A 20000-nucleotide genomic window follows, 5' to 3' on the forward strand; every position below is an offset into this window, starting at 1 on the left:
CTTCCTCTCGTTGAAGCCTCAGGGACTCCGGGGATGACCTTTGACCTCAGCAGCGCAGGACAATCACAGATCCATCAGGTTACAGATGCAGGACGAGGTACTGCACACACATGATGCTGGAATCACATCACGCCTGCGGCTCTCAGAAAACAGCAGTGCCTACAGTCGAGTGTGTGTGTGTGTGTGTGTGTGTGTGTGTGTGTGTTTTCACAGGATGATGTCACGGAACGCATCATTAGTGGAGTTTAGTCTCTTGTTTGTGGGAAACAGAGATTAATGATGAAGTTAGAGATAGACGTACAAACCTGTAATATGATAACAAACTCACTAATTAACCTGTGTGTGTGTGTGTGTGTGTGTGTGTGTGATGACAGGGAGATTTATGTCAATAATAACATGATCTTTGTTTCTCAGAGGTGCACACAGGTGACTGTGTTATTGTAGTAAATAAATATGCAACGCATTGGATTGCAAACATTTCTAAGCCATGATTAATTACCTGTTATTTTAATACGCAGTTCACTGTCCATCTCTGTAAAATCCTTCTGGATAGTTTTCCTCAAGCACACCTGACAAACTTGGATGATATGCAGATTACACTTCAAACTTAAGGTGTCGTGTTGGTGTGTTGTGATTTGATCAGCGGTTCTCAACCAGGTCCAGTATGGGTTCTCAAAAAAAAAAAAAAAAAAAAAAACATGCATTAAAACACCTGAAAATCAAGCTTTTTTTTATTTAAGTTTACAGCTTTAATCTTTTTTTTTTTTTTTTTTTTTTTTTTTTTATGAACCAGAAAGGAAAATCTGAATATATGAGGCATCCCGATATTTAAAAGCGTGATCTCTAGAGCTGGAGAAGCCATGAAAATGAATGAAAACTTAATCCTGATCCAGTCAATCACAGACTGAAAAAGTGACATAAATCATTTTAAAACTGGAGGGACCCTGAGGAACATTCAGCTCCTAAAACTTCTGGAATGGGGAAATTCAATGCACAGAAACCAGGAGTGTCCATAATCAAAATCAAACGTGTGCATGGAGTCGTGGAGGTTGAGAAGCGTGATGCATGATGTGGTGTGAGGACTGTGTGAGTTTATGATGAAGGTGGTGTCTCTCTGGGTTTAATGTGGCCAGTGTTGGTGTAATTCAGACTCCTGCAGCACAAACATCATCAGGTGAACAGACACCAGGAACAGGTCAACCTCCACTTTTACAGCTGAAAGTGCCTACAACATGAAGGACTTATTTGCGGGGTTTTTTTTACAGTATCTTTTGTAATGCGGTTAAAAGAATGGCTTTTATATGACCTTATCATATGTATTTTTATTATTATTATTGTTATTTGTTTTTAATCTCTTGTCATCATCACTGTCTGTTCATGGTTATTTTAAGGCAGGTTCTCATATTTTATATTCTTCTTTATAAAGGTCACAGTAATCAGATGTAATGCTGCTCTCATTAAACATGTTTTTAACAGCCTCGCTGCGTCTGTGCTCCGTAACATCAAGAGTTTGAAGAAGATTTCGGTTTCTCCTTGTGGGATTGGTCAATTGACCCTTGAAAAAACTAAATTTTAAAACTTTAGTATTAAATGATGATAATATTCACGAGCCATTGTATTTTCATGTTAATTCAATGATAATCATAGAATACGATGGTAAATCTCACAAAAGCATTAACACTTTGTGTTTTCCTCTGATCAAAGGATACAAGCATCATTACTTTGAGGGAATAGTTCAGTCAGAAATGTAAATGTGTTCATCCTCAGTTCATCTGAGATCAGGAGGAGTGTGTCAGAATGAGTGTGTGTTCAGATCTCTGTGTGTAAAGGCCAGCAGATGGTGCTGTGTGTGTGTGTGTGTGTGTGTGTGTGTGTGTGTGTGTGTGTGTGTGTGTGTGTGTGTGTGTGTGTGTGAGACAAAACCCCAACCATTCCAACAAAGACTTTTCAGTAGAGGACAGAGTTCAGATGACTTGCATTACTTGACAAATGTTGAGATGTTTTGGTGTAGTTGGTCCGCGTGTGAATGCTTGTCCCTTCTCTGTTCTTTACACCGAAAAGCTTCACACTGCCCATCAGATGCACCATAGATGACCTCCTTCTGTTGGACACTTTTCCCTGCTGTGTGTGTGTGTGTGTGTGTGTGTGTGTGTGTGTGTCTGTCATCAGAGAGGAGCTGGAGTGCATCTGTGTCACTCATGATGCTCTTCATACAGATTATGATGTCTCTCAAATGCTTTTATCTTCATGCTTGCCTCCTATTTTCATAAGTATTTGTTGTTCTGACACTTGGTTACATACAAATGTTAGGTTCATGTTGATTTGTGTCCAACCTAAACATCTTCCACAGCTTCTCCGGGGTTTAAGGAGGACTTCAGTTCAGAGATCTGTGGCCTCTGAAAAAACAGTTCTGATGTGTGTCATGACTGAACACAAAACACTCTTGATTCTGTCCTAGAACATTCCTGCAGATGAAGAATACGTGGATCAGAAGCGTTTGATTCAAGGATTTTAATGAAATGTTCAGCTCTTGTCCATCTGAGTCTGGGGCTTTTATAACAGTTTCTATGGGAACTAGACTTGTGCTGTAGTGCCAGTGTTACATAAAAGCTTGTTGCAGTGGAATGGAATGATTGTTTTGTTTGTTTCTGTGAGTATGTGGGGTTTCTTCATATTTATATTAATACTAACGAATAGTATTATGAAAGTTTAATAATGCAGTTTTAATCATGTATATTTCATAGTCCTTAGCCCACTTGCATAAATCACGTTAATAACCTTACTATTGTTGTTATTAATACCCCGCATCTATTAATACGCGAAGCTCCTCCCTCTAGTAAAACGTGTGAAGTGAGCGCAACCGTTTTGGTATTTATGCAAATGAGAAGTCGCTTTATCCAACCGCGCTGCAGGCCGTCCCCGCGCGAGCCAATCGCTGGACGCGACTGTGACTCGCCATATAAGGAGCGAGAACTCCAAAAAAGGAAACAGCCTATCTCTTTATATGGAGGAAAGTAGATCGGCCGTGTATAGATCCCTCCGCGCTGGCGTTGCGAAGCGTCACATCAACGCGATGATTGACAGCTGTCAGCAGCGGGACGCGGAGTTGAGGCGTTCGCAACGCGTTGACAGAGAAGAGCGCTGATTTGACACGTTCTCGGCGCACTAGGTGACGCGGCGGAAGGATCGCGGAAGCGCTCGTGCGGTTTTCCTTTTAGAGAAAGCGCTTCTCTCGCGGAGCTCCAGGGGGAGGTGAAGCCGGCTGGAGACGCTCAGGTTCAGCATCACTTCTCAAAGTTTCTCGCGAACTCTGCTGGTGTATGAGCGCCGCTTCGGAACTCGTTCTCTCACAGACTGTCGCTCCAGCGCTCCGCTGCCGTCACACTGATCGTTCTCTCCGGTGTCTAGGATGTTATCCAGCCAGAGCTCCGCGGCTCTGAGTGGAAGCGGATCAGCGGCGGGGAAGAGCGCAGGCCACGGCGCGGTGGTGATGGGCGCCGGGGTGCGCGCGGGGTTCGCTCGGGGGCTGGGGCCGATGGGACTTGGGATCCCAGGGAGGTTCGAGCCGGATAAAGAGGGACCCCCGCACGTGTGCAGCGGCTCCGACGCCGACTCTGACTCCGGCGATGAGGACGAGCTCATGGGGTCAGTCGGGGACAACCGGAGGGGAAGCGGCGTTAAGCGGGAGAGAGCGGAGATGGAAGCCGCGATGGTGGGACCCGAGGCCGGCTTGCCCTCCGCGGCGCTCGCGTCTGGAGCGTCTGGAGCGAAACCGGGCAAAAAGACCCGCGGCAGAGTGAAGATAAAGATGGAGTTTATAGACAACAAACTGCGACGGTACACGACCTTCAGCAAAAGGAAGACCGGCATCATGAAGAAGGTGAGAAACTCTCATGAAGAACAGGCAGATCACACAAAAGTGGTGTTAAAGGTCATGGCTGGTTACTGAAAGTTTGTAGGTTCGAGTCCTGCTAGAGAACTGCGTAACTGAACAGGATAAGTAGTTACAGAAAGATTAAATACAAAGTGCATCAAGAAGTAAAACACATAAGCTTCTCTGCAGCAGATAGGAAGGTCACAGAGACTGAGTGCAGAGCCAGAAATCACTTGATCGAAGGCGGTGTACTAAATTAAATGTTGCATTATATTCAGTTGTTATATTAAAATGTATACAATTTAAAGAGATAATTATAAATTAAATAGTATATGATAAATTAAACTTGACTTGTTTTTTATTTTATTTTTTATTTCAATGTAAAAATAACGCAAAAATTAAAGAAATGAACAAAGCTTTTGCTTAAATGGGATTTTTTTTTTTACTTGATTATTGTTATGGGATGGTGGGCCAAATCAAAGGTCATCATGGGCCCAGGTTGGCCCCAGGCCCTTGTTTGGCTCCTGAACGTGTCTCGTTCTCCTGACTCTGAGCTGCTCCGCGCTGGTCTGTGTCTCTGTCTCCGGAGGATCTGGAGCTGTGGGTCTGTGTGGGTCTTGTTCTCGGGCTCGTGAAGTCTCTCTCTGTGTGGTGTCTCGTGTCCCGTGCTTCGGTAGGTGATCTGAAGTCACTCACAACAGATGCGACGGACTGTGAGCTTTAAATAGAACGAGCAACTGACGCTCTCTATTACAGACACGCAGCTCTGGAGCGGCACAGACTCTCAGAGAACTGAAGAGAAGTGCTGTGTGTGCAGTCACAGCTGAGAAGATGCTCGGAAACACACATTTTAGCGAGAGTTCAACACACATTCTCTGATTATTTACTCCGCTTATATGCCGTTCCAAACTTGCAATTTGGATATCTCCTTTCTGAGTTCCACAAGAAGAAAATCATCAGATGTAAATGTTTTTCTCTTTCTCTGTCCATCTGAGATCAGGATGAGTTTGTTTCTTCATCAGGTTTGTAGAAATGTAGCACTGCATCAGTGTCTCATCAGTGGATGCTCTGCAGTGAATGGGTGCCGTCAGAATGAGAGTCTGATAAAAACATCTCAATAATCCACAGCACTCCAGTCCATCAGTGAACATCTGGAGAAGACCGATCTTTGACTGGTGTCTGGTGACTGGTTTCTGTAAGATGAAGTGGATCAGTGGAGTCCTGGTTAAAGGCTGGTTTTGGGAACAGTGAGTGTGTGAAGCGTGAGTCGTAAACCTCAGACAGATGTGTTTCCTCACGACCTGCAGTAGTTCTTCAGCTGTCGTCCTCCACAGCTGAGCAAACGCAGTCTGGAGCAGATCTCACACTCGCTACAGGACGCATGAGCACAGTTCAGTGATGTGATGGATCCTGTGCTCTGCACAAATGGGTTTCTTACACTGAAAATCAAGTCAAATTTAAGTGTGGAATTAAGTCAAATCTACTTAACTAAGTTGTGTAAAATAAGCAAAGGAGATAAATCAGTTTAACATGACCGGTTGGAGTTTGATGAGTAATTTCTGCTTACTTATGGTAATTATTATTATAATGTTAACCCTGCAATACTCAAGTCAGTTTCACACAGTCACGGTTTATAAACCTTACTCCAACAATATAGCAGTGAAAAGTGTGTGGTTCTCTTACAGTACAAACTCTTTCTTTAACCCTCTAACGCTAGAACTCGGTTCTTATTCTCTTCTTAATCAAATAAAATAAAACCCTTTTAGACTTGCACTCATTTACTAACTGCTTGTTTTCTTTAAAAAAACTAACACTAGCTTTTCTAATCTGGTTTGTAGTCTGTCTCTTTTCTTATCATTTATTATAGAGTTAACAACAGCATAAAGGACTCTGGTCTTTTTCTATTATATCTCTTTTTCTTATTTATTATATATATATATATATATATAAACCTTGCTATGTGTACTGTTAACTAATTCTTTAATGTAGAAATCACTTTTTCTGTAGTATTTACTTCTACAAATTACATAATTGTTATTAGTGAACTGATCATTTTCGTCTTGTTTTCCAGCACAAAAAGTTAATCTGTGTGTGTTTATTCTTAAAGCATTCACGGTTCCTTTAAATCTTTTGGGATCAAGATTATTTTTCTGAGTTATTTTTGTTATAAAGTATAAACTTTTTAAATGTTTAGAAAACATGACTTTATATCTTAAATTAACAGGAAACAAATGTCATCTAGTGGACACATTCGGTACTGCGCCCAAATAAAATGTTACTTGAAAGCTCTTCTTTTTTTTTTTTTGATATCAACCTCAAATTTGTAACACAACTGATTTTGTGTTTCTAACAGTAGTTAGAAAGAGATAGAAATAAGAAATAGTAAATTAGTTTTTCAAAACTTTCCTTCATTTTTTTGCCCCCCAAAAACACCAGAATTGCACACTTAAAATGCAAAACAAAGCACTGCATTCAAAATACCAGACACACACCTCAAGAGCAAACACCTTCACCATAATTATCATGATGGAGATCATTTCATTCCTGATCCAGCAGTGTTTCACAGTCCTTCAGCAGATCCGAGCTCCTCTCGCTTTACTCTCATAGTCTAAACCAAACCAGCTAACGGATCAAATATGTTCAGTTCAGTTCATCTCAGGCTCAATGCAGAGATCGTTTCTGGGACTTTGCAACTTTAACAGTTATTTTCCTCTTTATTTGTGTGAAGCTGCTTTGAAACAATCTGGAGAAGACAAAACCTGAAACACATCCAGCATTAAGATGATTTTAACTCAAACACATAGAGTCTATAATCCAGAATAACACTTCCTCCAGTGAAAAAGTGCATCTGCTGTTGTCTCTCACAGATTAGTTTAGATCGGTTTAAACGCTGCTTGATCTGTGCAGATTTCTCTCCTGATTCAGACCAGAACACTTTTTCACTGGAGGAAGTGTTATTCTGGATTATAGACTCTATGTGTTTGAGTTAAAATCATCTTAATGCTGGATTTGTTTCATCTTTTGTCTTCTCCAGATGTTCACTGATGGACTGGAGTGCTGTGGATTATTGGGATGTTTTTATCAGACTCTCATTCTGACGGCACCCATTCACTGCAGAGCATCCATTGATGAGACACTGATGCAGTGCTACATTTCTACAAACCTGATGAAGACACACACTCCTCCTGATGTGTGATGGTGAAGTCTGGCTGTGTGTGTGTGTGTGTGTGTGAAGGCGTACGAGCTCTCCACGCTCACAGGGACTCAGGTTCTGCTGCTGGTGGCCAGCGAGACGGGGCACGTCTACACCTTCGCCACTCGGAAGCTGCAGCCCATGATCACCAGCGAGACGGGCAAAGCTCTGATCCAAACCTGCCTGAACTCTCCCGACTCTCCTCCGCGCTCCGACCCGTCCACGGACCAGCGCATGAGCGCCACGGGCTTCGAGGAGACGGACCTCACCTACCAGGTGTCTGAGTCCGAGAGTCTGGGAGAAGCCAAGGTGAGTTTGATGAGTCTGTAGATCACAAAGGCTCTCGAGTTAGTCCAAGATCTACACACTGAAGAGATATTGTTGTCATATTAAAGCACTGAAGTATTTGATGTGTGTTCTTCTGATCTGACGTGCGTCTGCGTCTTTACCGTGTTTACCAGAGTGATTCACATCTTCACTCCGACTCGTTCTCGTGCAGATAGTGAGTATAGATGGTTCTGCACTGGTTAGGACCTTCAGGAGATGTGATCCGCTCAGAAATGAAGCAGGTGTGAATGTGTTTGTGCTTCAGAGCTCCAGAGCGTGTCTCCAGTCCAGCACAGAAACAGAACTGTTGCTTTGGGTCTGGATGAAGTATTGATCTCTGTGTTTGTTCAGATTCACTCCAGATTGATCGATCTCATGCTGCTTTGAAGTGTTCGTAGTGTTTGTAATTATGAGCAGTTATGAGGGTTTATTCAGTATGAAGGGTTATTATAGTTCACTGAAAAGAAAACTTGAACAGTCCAAAACATTTTTTGGTACTTGTAACAAATGTTAACTGAGATGAAAGCAAATATTACAAAATGTTAAACTTATTTTACTTCAGCTAGTTCCCAAGTAATAAAAATATAAAAAAACTATATAGACATAGTAGACATATAGACAAAACTACAGTATATAGACATATAAACTAATGACAAATGCAAAAATATTATAAAAGTACCAAAAAGGAAAATTAAATCAGAAAATATAAAAACATGAAAAAAGAATAAGGGAAGATAAAAAACTATTAATAAAAACCACTGTCATGTTTCATCTATGCTAAAATAACACTGATATATATATATATATATATATATATATATATATATATATATATATATATATATATATATATAGGACTGTCATTACATATAATTATTATAATATGATTGGTGATAATGTTTGTAACCATTTTCAATTAAGAGTGTACAGTAAGACATTCACTGCTTTATTTAGTCTAATTTAACCTATTTTTAGTAAAATAAAATATGCAAATCATTTAACCATATTAAACAAACTGCTTAACATTGCACAGCATATAAAAATAAATCATCTCTCCAGTGATGTGTGGTTTGTTCGGAGGACAATATCTGTCTGAGATACAACTCTGGAATCTGAGGGAGCAAATATCGAAATATTGAGAAAATCATCTTTAAAGTTGTTCAGATGAAGTTCTTAGCAATGCATATTACTAATCAAAAATATATTTACGGTAGAAAACGTACTAAATTGTGACCCATACAATGTATTTCTACAAATATACGTCTGTGATTCTGATGACTGCTTCTGTGCTGCAGGGATACTGATATTTTAACTAGAAAATAAGGCAAATATACATATTAAAAACAGGATTTTAAAGAGATTGAGGCAGGACGGTTTCTTGATCAGTGGAAGTGTTGAGGAAACCTGTTTGGAAACACTCATTATTTAACCGAAACGGCACACATCAGCTGCAGCAGTCGTGTGTGGATGATCTTCAGGCTCAGTGGAGCACACACACGTTCCTCTCATTGATAAGAGCAGGATTCTTCCTCCATGACCTTATAAGGAGTGTTTCCCTGCGCTCTGCGGGCCCCAGATCCTCACATTCCCCATCAGCCGTCTGCTCACCCGGCCTGATCCCAGGACACTCACTACAAAACATCAGTTTCTCACTTAGCATTTTACTTGCTTTCTAGAATGAATATCTAAAAAAAAAACTGTTTTTAAACTGTGAATCCTTGAAAGAACTGGAGCCGTATTTACTTGGTATTAAGTCTTGTTTTCTGAAGAAAGTAAAACATTTCTAAATGCTCAAAGCAAGAAAAATCAGTGCAGTCAGAAAAACAAGTTTATTAAAAGGAAAAGCTTGCTTTTTTATGAGTCAATTTGCAAATATTTAGCAAATTATTATATTGTTTTAAGCATAAACTCACTTTTTTTTTCAGAAAGCAAGACTTTATATCATCTGTGATTTTAAGTAGCCTATGTTTAGATATGGTACGGAAAAAGGCAGAAATATTTGTTTGGAAATGAATTTGCAATGAAGCTAATGTTATACTGCTGTGGTGGTCTTATTAATTATTATACACAACTATTATAATCTGATTAGCCTCAAATGTGTAATTTTAATTCAGAGGTGTACAGTAAGACATTAATTGCAAAAGTGACTTCTAAAAAGCCTTATCTAGTCCAAATTGAATCCAAATGTGCTTACTTTAATTTAACCTAAGTTCGTTTTCAGTGATTGTTATTTTGTTAAAAGTTAAATGAATCGATGAGACTCTCGAGTTAAACACACTTTCTGTTTTCAGGATTATTAGATCTATGAAGTGAGATGCATGTTAATAAACAGGATTTTTATCTCCAGAAGAGGGTAATGTCTGGGTTTTGGGGCAGGACTTTGTTTACTGAGCAATAGGAGATGAGGGAAACCTGTCTGGAAACACTCATTATTTTACAGAGGAATGAGCTACAGATTAAACATTTTTAACTTGTTAACTTGTTTTAACTCTATCAGAGCATCATTTCTCTCTGCACACTGTAAGTGTCCTGCGGTGGCATCGCTCGTGGTGTGTTTGCTCATTAGAGTCCTTCATCACTCTTAAACACGGCCTGACCCCACAGCTGTTTCTCTCTCGCTGATGTTTGTCAGAAAGAGTCGCTTTAGCTTGGCGTTGGCAGTGCATTCCAGCGTTACCATACCAGACCTCCATCCGTCTCCTGAAACACAGCCACATCTCACACAGACACACACATAATCAACCAGCCTGTGTGTGTGTGTGTGATTACACACAGAATAAAGTCGAATGAGTCTGCCTACGCTGAAGAACATCTCTAAACGTGATCTCTCGACTCATTCATCACTGTGACAGCCACAAAACATCTTCCCAATCTGCGCTTTCTCCAGGTTTTATTTAGTGTGATAATAAGATCCTTATAAAAGTGGAGAATGAGCTGAACAGAGCTGGTAGTGCTTCATGACAGGGGTCTTCAGGCTTTTAGGGACCCCTTACAGGGGACAGGACCTTCCAGGGACCCCCTCATGGTTATTACAGTGTTTAAGGCTAAAGTTTAATGTGGGGAATAGAAATGAACATAATACGATTGTTTTATTAGTGCAAATGATCTCCATTCTATATGTCCTTTTTATTACTACAGCAGAATATTTTATTAGTATTATTAGATACAAATAAAAATACAAGATTGTATTTAAATTTGAATAAATATTAATAATAATTATTATTAAAATAACCATATTGAAATCGCAGTTTGTTTGTTGACTGGTGAATCACTTCAGATTAGAAATGAACTCCCGTCGATACAGTAAGATTTAACAGTGAGCAGTGTGTTTATTTCCTATCAGAGCCGCACTGTTACCTGGACAGGTGTTGTCCGTTCTCTCACATGCTGTGGTTTTATTCAAGCCGCTTGCACCAAGGACATAGGTTCGATTCCCAGGGAATGCGTGAGATTCTAACATGTGCAGTGTGAGGCTCTTCAGAGAAAGCATGTGACGTCAGTGTGAATGTGTTGTGTTTCTGAGTTTATCTGCACACTCTTCTGCTCCTGAAACGTGTTGAGCGGCGTGTGCTGGGGGCGTGTGTTAAGCGATGTGTCAGCGGCGGGAGGACTGAGCTGCTGTGATTGGCTGTGCCTCTCTAACTTGGGCTGCCTTGCCTTTTTTAGGAGCTGTGAATTCCACACGGCTGAGAGAGAGACAGAGATTAGTGCGAGAGCACGGTGCACACACACACACACACACACACACACACACACACACACACACACACACACTGAGACAGACTCAATCCAGAAGAACTGTGTCTCCAAGACGCTTCAAGAGACGCAATATTGTGTTCATTACCGCATGCGATTCATCTGCGATTATGATCGTAATATTTGCGTAGCTTGTCAGTGAACTACGACTCTGCGTAGTAAGTGCGGCTCCATTTGAAAGCAGGTGATGGATATTTACCGCTAATCACAGAACCAGCTTTACTGACGAGACACATATGACAATCACATGTGATTAATGGAGCAGCCCTATTTGTGTTACTAGACTCTGAAACTCAGAATGAATGATTTCATGTTCATGCTGTGCTTGTGTAATTGTTTGAGAAGCTCAAGGTTGCATAGACTGAGAATAATGGCTGTAACGAGGACACCGTTTTTAATTATCTGCACATAACTGAAGAAGACAATAACCAGTGCATTTTCAGAAATAAAAGCCCACGGCTCATTATACTGCTGTGAGGAACAGAAGCACTGAATACATGAATAATGCTGTACTGTACAGATATATGTGCAGATGAATAACACAGAAGAGCTTGACGGTGCTGTGAGTGTCAGTAATGACTGATGAAGGTCCGAGAAAATAAAATAATTACAATGAATTGGATGTACTTCAGCATTGCTTTAATACAGTAGACATTGATCGCTGTCCGCTGTACCTCTGACCTGCTCAATCAGTCACACATAAACCTCTGGAGTCATTCACACAACACTTCACCTGTTCATCCGTCTGGGACTGTGGTTTGGGAGCATTTTTCTTACTCTGGTTTTGCCTCTGAACCAGTTCAATTGTTAAATTGTTTTTTAAAGAAAGTAACAAGTGCATTGAATTGATCAAAAGCAACAGGAAAAAAAAACATTTATAATGTTACAAAAGATTTCTATTCAAAATAAATGCTGTTTCAAATAGATTCTATTCTGTTCTTTTCTATTCATCTGTGAATGCTGAAAAATAAAATGCATCGCAGTTTCCACAGAAATATTGAGCAGCACAACTGTGTTAGAAATGTTTCTTGAGCAGTAAATCATCATATTATTCTGATTTCTGAAGATCATGTGACACTGAAGACTGGAGGAATGATGCTGAAAATACAGCGGAGCATCACAGAAATATATTACACTTTAACACAGATTCACACAGAAAACAGATGTTTTACATTAGAAAATGATTTCATCCATCAGCTCGCTCCTCAGGACCACACACTTGGGTGAAGTTTCAGAGTGAAAGATCCACTCGACATACTGCAGAAGAGGTGTGTGTGTGTGTGTCGCATTTCCTACTCGAGAGCCCTAATAACCTACACACACACACACACACACATAGTGAACGTAGTGTAATATCTAGTTCACTGACACTGTAGTGAGATGAAAACAGAAATACAGCACTACCCGAGAAAAGCAGATTATATCTGTAATATGAGTGTGTGTGTGTGTGTGTGTGTGTACAGTACTTGTGGAGGCTCTGTTGCCTTTGAGAGCAGTTGTCATGGTAACAGTCACAATAAAAGATGAGCGCACTGAACTTTATTTGAACTGCAGGATTTACTGTAAATCTAGTTCTGAAGATGTAGAACTGCAGTCTATAAATGTGAAGAATAATGTTCAGTCAGCTTCTCATTATGAGAAAATACACTCCAGCAGGCTGTTATTTTTATATGAACGAAAACTACTATAAAATTTAAATAATTTTTTTAACAATTTTCTTCTACTGTAAAACTTTCAAATTATAAATATTTTAAAACGAAATAAAGCAATTATAAAATAAAAAAATAATTAAAGCACTACAAAAAAAGTCAATGTATAAGACTTAAAAATATATATATTTTTAAAAAAGTCTTAAATATTAATAAAAACTATAATACTATAAATTAGCACTGTTTGGCTCATCCTGAAAGGGTTTATTTTGTCATCCAGTTTTGTTATTGTTATATGAACTAAAACCATTACAAATCTTTTTCATTAATTGAAATTAATAAAATATAAATTTGAGAATAAAACGTTAAATTTAAACTTAAAAAACTGTAAATCTAAAATAAATATTTCAACCTCAAATAAAATAAGTTCCTAAAATCACAATAACTAAAAATAAGTGAATGCTAATTATAAATAAATTAAATATGAATAAACTTACTAGTAAAAATGACAGAATCACATAACAAATTACTACAATTAAAATTGAGTTAAATTGAAAATTCAATTCAGTGCATTAATTCTATATTAGAATGTACAAAGGACATACCCCCTGACTATGTAAAGCGTTTTGAGTGCCTAAAAAGCGCTATGTAAATGTAAGGAATTATTATTATTATTATTATTATTAAATAATTATAAAATAACACTGCTTTTGGGTTTATTTCAACATTTGACTGAACATTATCACATGGATCCTTATTAATTTATTAAATGCATGAAAAATAAAAATTAGGTGTGTATGGTTTTACATAGTGGCAGAAAAAAATGTTGTTAATATCTCCCATGTATAGTTGCGTCCAGCAGATTGGAGTCAGGTCTCTGTGGTAATGCGCGGGTTTGTGTTTGTTAGCTCTGCTGCAGTAGATGATGGTGATGTTGGTGATGGTGATGGTGATGGTGATGATGATGATGATGATGATGATGATGAGGGTGATGGTGATGATGATGGTGGTGATGATGATGAGGGTGATGATGGTGATGATGATGATGATGATGGTGATGAGGGTGATGGTGATGATGATGGTGGTGATGATGATGGTGATGATGATGATGATGGTGGTGATGATGGTGGTGATAGTGATTATGATGATGATGGTGGTGATGATGATGGTGGTGATGATGAGGGGGATGATAATGGTGATGATGATGATGGTGGTGAGGGTGATGATGGTGGTGATGGTGATGATGATGATGATGGTGATGAGGGTGATGGTGATGATGATGGTGGTGATGATGATGGTGATGATGATGATGATGGTGGTGATGATGGTGGTGATAGTGATTATGATGGTGATGGTGATGGTGGTGATGCTGATGATGGTGGTGATTGTGATGATGGTGATGATGATGATGATGGTGGTGGTGATGATGGTGGTGATTGTGATGATGATGATGATGGTGGTGATGATGATGGTGGTGATGATGAGGGGGATGATAATGGTGATGATGATGATGGTGGTGAGGGTGATGATGGTGGTGATGGTGATGATGATGATGATGGTGATGATGATGAGGGGAATGATGATGAGGGTGATGATGATGGTGATGATGATGATGGTGGTGAGGGTGATGATGGTGATGGTGGTGATACTGATGATGATGGTGGTGATGATGGTGATGATGATGATGATGATGATGGTGGTGATGATGGTGGTGATGATGATGGTGGTGATGATGGTGATGATGATGATGGTCTTCTTCACAGGACGCTCTGAAGCCAGCGGGCAGCACCAGCATCCCCAGCTCCACCAGCAGCCCATCCTTCCCCATCACCAGCTACCTGCCAGCCGCCGGGAACACAGCGAAGAGCACCGGAGTCATGCAGCTGCCTGCAGGATTCACCTTCATGTCAGGTGTGTGTGGGGTCAGGGGTCAGGGGTCATCTGCTGTTTACAGCAATGTCAGATTGCCCTCCTGGGATTCCTGTGATGAGTTTCCTATTTTATAAGTCAAGTCAAGTGGAGCTTTTTCATTCTGCTGAATGTGTGGGCATGTCTCATTAAACATTAATAAAAAACATACAACACTAGACGGAAGAAACTATTTTTAAACCTGTACGTAACTTACTGAAAGCGGTAATCTAACTGTAGTACATTATAAATAATTGACTACACATACACACAATCTAAGACAGTCTATACATTTTTATGATTTGTGGTGCATTCACAAGTAAACATTTGTTCATATTAAGTTTTTGTAACAGGGAGTGTTTATAAAAAAAAAAAAAGAAGTTTCAATTATTCAATATAAAATCTTTTTTACCGCTGACTTGTAAAAGCGGAGTGGAATAATCTCAATTAAATCACAAACACACACACACACCCTTTCTCAATACTAAGTAATATTAGGGATGCACCAGTTGACTGGCCATAAATTCGGAACTGGCCAGTTTTTGCTTAAAATACGCGATCGGCAATCAGCAGGTCTTTGTTCTTTTTTCGGCCGATTATTCTGGAAGTGTGCCTGCTTGCACAAACTACATTGTAATCATTCACTATGTCATTTGTGTGGAAGTATTTCTAAATCTGGTCTAATCTTTCTAATACACGGGCAGCTGATCAGCACTGGAAGTGCAGAGCTTCATGGCACAAATAGCAGGAAGCGAACTACACAAAATAAGTGTGTGTGAGAGAGAGAGTGTGTGTGGGAGTGTGAAAGAGAGAGTGTGTGGGAGTGTGAGAGAGTGAGTGCATGTGTGTGAGAGAAAGAGTGTGTGTGGGGGTGGTTAGTAGTGAGAGAGAGAGTGAGTGTGGGTGTGGGAGTGTGAAAGAGAGAGTGAGTGTGGGAGTGTGAAAGAGAGAGTGTGTGGGAGTGTGAGAGAGTGAGTGCATGTGTGTGAGAGAGAGTGTGTGTGGGGGGGGGTTAGTAGTGAGAGAGAGAGTGAGTGTGGGAGTGTGAAAGAGAGTGTGTAGGTGGGAGTGTGAAAGAGAGAGTGTGTCGGAGTGTGAGAGAGAGTGAGTGCATGTGTGTGTGTGTGTGTGTGAGAGAGAGAGTGTGTGTGTGTGGGGGGGTTAGTAGTGAGAGAGTGAGTGTGTGTGTGGGAGTGTGAAAGAGAGCAAGAGTGTGTGGGAGTGTGAGAGAGTGAGTGCATGTGTGTGTGAGAAAGAGAGAGTGTGTGTGGGGGGTTAGTAGTGAGAGAGAGAGTGAGTGTGGGTGTGGGAGTGTGAAAGAGAGAGAGTGAGTGTGGGAGTGTGAAAGAGAGTGTGTGGGAGTGTGAGAGAGTGAGTGCATGTGTGTGAGAGAGAGAGTGTGTGTGTGTGGGGGGGTTAGTAGTGAGAGAGAGAGTGAGTGTGGGTGTGGGAGTGTGAAAGAGAGAGTGTGTGGGAGTGTGAGAGAGAGTGAGTGCATGTGTGTGTGAGAGACAGAGTGTGTGGGGGGGTTAGTAGTGAGAGAGAGTGAGTGTGTGTTTGGGAGTGTGAAAGAGAGTGAGTGTGTGTGGGAGTGTGAAAGAGAGAGTGTGTGGGAGTGTGAGAGAGTGAGTGCATGTGTGAGAGAGTGTGTGTGTGGGGGGGTTAGTAGTGAGAGAGTGAGTGTGTGTGTGGGAGTGTGAAAGAGAGTGTGTGTGTGGGAGTGTGAAAGAGAGAGTGTGGGGGAGTGTGAGAGAGAGAGAGTGTGTGTGTGGGGGGGGTTAGTAGTGAGAGAGAGAGTGAGTGTGGGTGTGGGAGTGTGAAAGAGAGTGTGTAGGTGGGAGTGTGAAAGATAGAGTGTGTGGGAGTGTGAGAGAGAGTGAGTGCATGTGTGTGTGAGAGAGAGAGTGTGTGGGGGGGTTAGTAGTGAGAGAGAGTGAGTGTGTGTGTGGGAGTGTGAAAGAGAGAGTGTGTGGGAGTGTGAGAGAGAGTGAGTGCATGTGTGTGTGAGAGAGAGAGTGTGTGGGGGGGTTAGTAGTGAGAGAGAGTGAGTGTGTGTTTGGGAGTGTGAAAGAGAGCGAGTGTGTGTGGGAGTGTGAAAGAGAGTGTGTGGGAGTGTGAGAGAGTGAGTGCATGTGTGTGAGAGAGAGTGTGTGTGTGGGGGGGTTAGTAGTGAGTGAGAGTGAGTGTGTGTGTGGGAGTGTGAAAGAGAGAGTGTGTGTGTGGGAGTGTGAAAGAGAGAGTGTGGGGGAGTGTGAGAGAGAGAGAGTGTGTGTGTGTGTGGGGGGGGTTAGTAGTGAGAGAGAGAGTGAGTGTGGGTGTGGGAGTGTGAAAGAGAGTGTGTAGGTGGGAGTGTGAAAGAGAGAGTGTGTGGGAGTGTGAGCGAGAGTGAGTGCATGTGTGTGTGAGAGAGAGAGTGTGTGGGGGGTTAGTAGAGAGAGAGAGTGAGTGTGTGTGTGGGAGTGTGAAAGAGAGCGAGTGTGTGTGGGAGTGTGAAAGAGAGAGTGTGTGGGAGTGTGAGAGAGTGAGTGCATGTGTGTGAGAGAGAGTGTGGGGGGGTTAGTAGTGAGAGTGAGTGTGTGTGTGGGAGTGTGAAAGAGAGAGTGTGTGTGTGGGAGTGTGAAAGAGTGTGTGTGTGTGGGAGTGTGAAAGAGAGAGTGGGGGAGTGTGGGGGAGTGTGAGAGAGAGAGAGTGTGTGTGTGGAGGGGGTTAGTAGTGAGAGAGAGAGTGAGTGTGGGTGTGGGAGTGTGAAAGAGAGTGTGTAGGTGGGAGTGTGAAAGAGAGAGTGTGTGGGAGTGTGAGAGAGAGTGAGTGCATGTGTGTGTGAGAGAGAAAGTGTGTGGGGGGTTAGTAGTGAGACAGAGTGAGTGTGTGTTTGGGAGTGTGAAAGAGAGCGAGTGTGTGTGGGAGTGTGAAAGAGAGAGTGTGTGGGAGTGTGAGAGAGTGAGTGCATGTGTGTGAGAGAGAGTGTGTGTGTAGGGGGGTTAGTAATGAGAGTGAGTGTGTGTGTGGGAGTGTGAAAGAGAGAGTGTGTGTGTGGGAGTGTGAAAGAGTGTGTGTGTGTGGGAGTGTGAAAGAGAGAGTGTGGGGGAGTGTGAGAGAGAGAGAGTGTGTGTGTGTGGGGGGGGGTTAGTAGTGAGAGAGAGAGTGAGTGTGGGTGTGGGAGTGTGAAAGAGAGTGTGTAGGTGGGAGTGTGAAAGAGAGAGTGTGTGGGAGTGTGTGAGAGAGTGAGTGCAAGTGTGTGAGAGAGAGAGTGTGTGTGTGGGAGTGTGAAAGAGAGCGAGTGTGTGGGAGTGTGAAAGAGAGAGAGTGTGTGTGTGGGAGTGTGAAAGAGAGAGTGTGTGTGTGTGGGAGTGTGAAAGAGAGAGTGTGTGGAAATGTGAGAAAGAGTGAGTGCATGTGTGTGCGAGAGTGTGTGTGTGGGGGGGGGGTTAGTAGTGAGAGAGAGAGTGAGTGTGTGTGTGTGGGAGTGTGAAAGAGAGAGTGTGTGTGTGTGGGAGTGTGAAAGAGAGAGAGTGTGTGTGTGGGAGTGTGAAAGAGAGAGCGTGTGTGTGTGGGAGTGTGAAAGAGAGAGTGTGTGTGTGTGTGGGAGTGTGAAAGAGAGAGTGTGTGTGTGTGTGTGATACGTACAGTATAACGTCCCTCATCTCTAGGGGCTTTGATTGTGGTTGTGGAGGAGGATCGTTAGCATGAATCTACAGAAGCGCTGGAGCTTGTCTGTAAGGACTGCTGAATGTTGAGAGGCGTGGAGTCACATGATGATGAGAGCGAGCGCAGGTGAGCTGTGAGCCGGATCCGTCTGATCGGAACTTTAGTTATTTCTGGCTGCTGTGGTGGAGCTGCCACTCGCTGTTTGACTGTGTTTCCTGCGTCAGAGTCGTGCAGCTGTTCCAGTCTCAGTCTCAGCACTGCAGCTGCCACACAACCTGCAGCATGACCCTGACAGCTGCGCACGCACACACACACACACACACACACACACACACACACACACAGAGTCACACACAGAGTCACACACACACACACACACACACACACACACACACACACACACACACAGAACCAGAACCATCATACTACATACAACTCCAGGACTTTTACAATGCATGTCTCTCCCGCTCACAGAAGCTGTATTTATTTGATTAATAATACAGTAAAACAGTGAAATATTATTCTAATGTAAATCATCTGTGTTCTGTGTGAATCTGTGTTAAAGTGTAATGTATTTCTGTGATGCTCCGCTGTATTTTCAGCATCATTCCTCCAGTCTTCAGTGTCACATGATCTTCAGAAATCAGAATAATATGATGATTTACTGCTCAAGAAACATTTCTAACACAGTTGTGCTGCATGATATTTCTGTGAAAACTGTGATGCATTTTATTTTTCAGGATTCACGGATGAATAGAACAATCAAAAGAACAGCATTTATTTGAAATAGAAATCTTTTGTAACATTGTAACTGTTTTTACTGTGACCTTTGGTCAATTTAACACATCCTTGATGAATAAGTGTTAAGTTCTTTAAAACTAGAACACTGCACATACAGTCAAACCAAAACATATTCAGACAGCAGATATCATTTAGATATTTGTTACTAGTGTTACTAAGTGAGGATAGCAGAATAAAGTGAACTGTGACATTTATACCTTACAATTCTTCACAAAGTGAACTAACAGTTAAATCTGTGAAACAAGTGATTCAGAAACTTTGACCTGATCATGTAACAGCTGACAGCTATTCAACAGAATTCATTATCAAAGTTATCAGACATCATCAAGATCAGTTTGTTCTGACACAGTTTAACTCTGTTTTTTATTACTATTTTCTAAACTATAGCCAATAAACTGTGATATAATGTGAGAAATGTTGAAGTGTCTGAATAAATCGTGGTCTGACTGCAAATGAAAAGGGGTAATACCTGCATCATCTCTGCTTCTGTGTGTGTCCAGGCTCTCCGTTTGCTCCCGGGACTCCTGCGATTCCTCTCGGTCAGAGCGGTGTGTCTCAGGGGTCACCACAGGGTCAGCAGGCCATGTTTCGTCTGCCGGCCACCGTCTCACTGACCGGTGCGTCTCCACACAGCCCTCACTAGTGCTCACTGCTCAGTGTTCACCATCAGACCTCGTCTCCTCGGAGTCACACATACAGTATATCAGGGGTTTGTGTGATCTCACACTTCCAGCCACATATCTTCATGCAAATTTGGCTTTATTGCATAAACAACACAGATATGCAAAATGCACAGGAGATCTCACAATGTGCATTAAAACATGCATTGTATGTGATCAGAAAA

General features: G+C 41.6%; 2 protein-coding genes and 1 long non-coding RNA gene across 5 annotated transcripts in view; 2 read left to right on the forward strand and 1 right to left on the reverse strand.

The window, feature by feature from the left end:
- LOC127970683 (inactive tyrosine-protein kinase 7-like) overlaps positions 1 to 1478 on the forward strand; it is a 33755-nt gene extending 32277 nt beyond the window's left edge. Inside the window, exon 20 of the mRNA XM_052573360.1 lies at positions 1 to 1478. This exon is cut by the window's left edge and continues 288 nt beyond it. The gene's annotated coding sequence lies outside the window, so the exon portion shown is untranslated.
- A 1600-nt stretch (positions 1479 to 3078) lies between these two features.
- LOC127970567 (serum response factor-like) overlaps positions 3079 to 20000 on the forward strand; it is a 25088-nt gene continuing 8166 nt past the window's right edge. For all 3 annotated transcript variants that reach the window (XM_052573189.1, XM_052573188.1, XM_052573190.1), the window contains exons 1-4: positions 3079 to 3880; positions 7110 to 7376; positions 14563 to 14710; positions 19657 to 19773. In XM_052573189.1, the coding sequence (XP_052429149.1) occupies positions 3410 to 3880; positions 7110 to 7376; positions 14563 to 14710; positions 19657 to 19773 (1003 nt within the window). In that variant the 5' untranslated portion in view covers positions 3079 to 3409. The remainder of the gene's footprint in view (positions 3881 to 7109; positions 7377 to 14562; positions 14711 to 19656; positions 19774 to 20000) is intronic.
- Positions 14643 to 19765, reverse strand: LOC127970569 (uncharacterized). The gene is made up of 3 exons (XR_008156629.1): positions 19626 to 19765; positions 18335 to 18650; positions 14643 to 14780 (listed from the first exon to the last, which is right to left on the reverse strand). It is a non-coding gene; the product is annotated as an uncharacterized LOC127970569 (long non-coding RNA).

Source organism: Carassius gibelio, chromosome B13 (assembly GCF_023724105.1).
Source record: "Carassius gibelio isolate Cgi1373 ecotype wild population from Czech Republic chromosome B13, carGib1.2-hapl.c, whole genome shotgun sequence".
Taxonomy (NCBI): Eukaryota; Metazoa; Chordata; class Actinopteri; order Cypriniformes; family Cyprinidae; genus Carassius; species Carassius gibelio.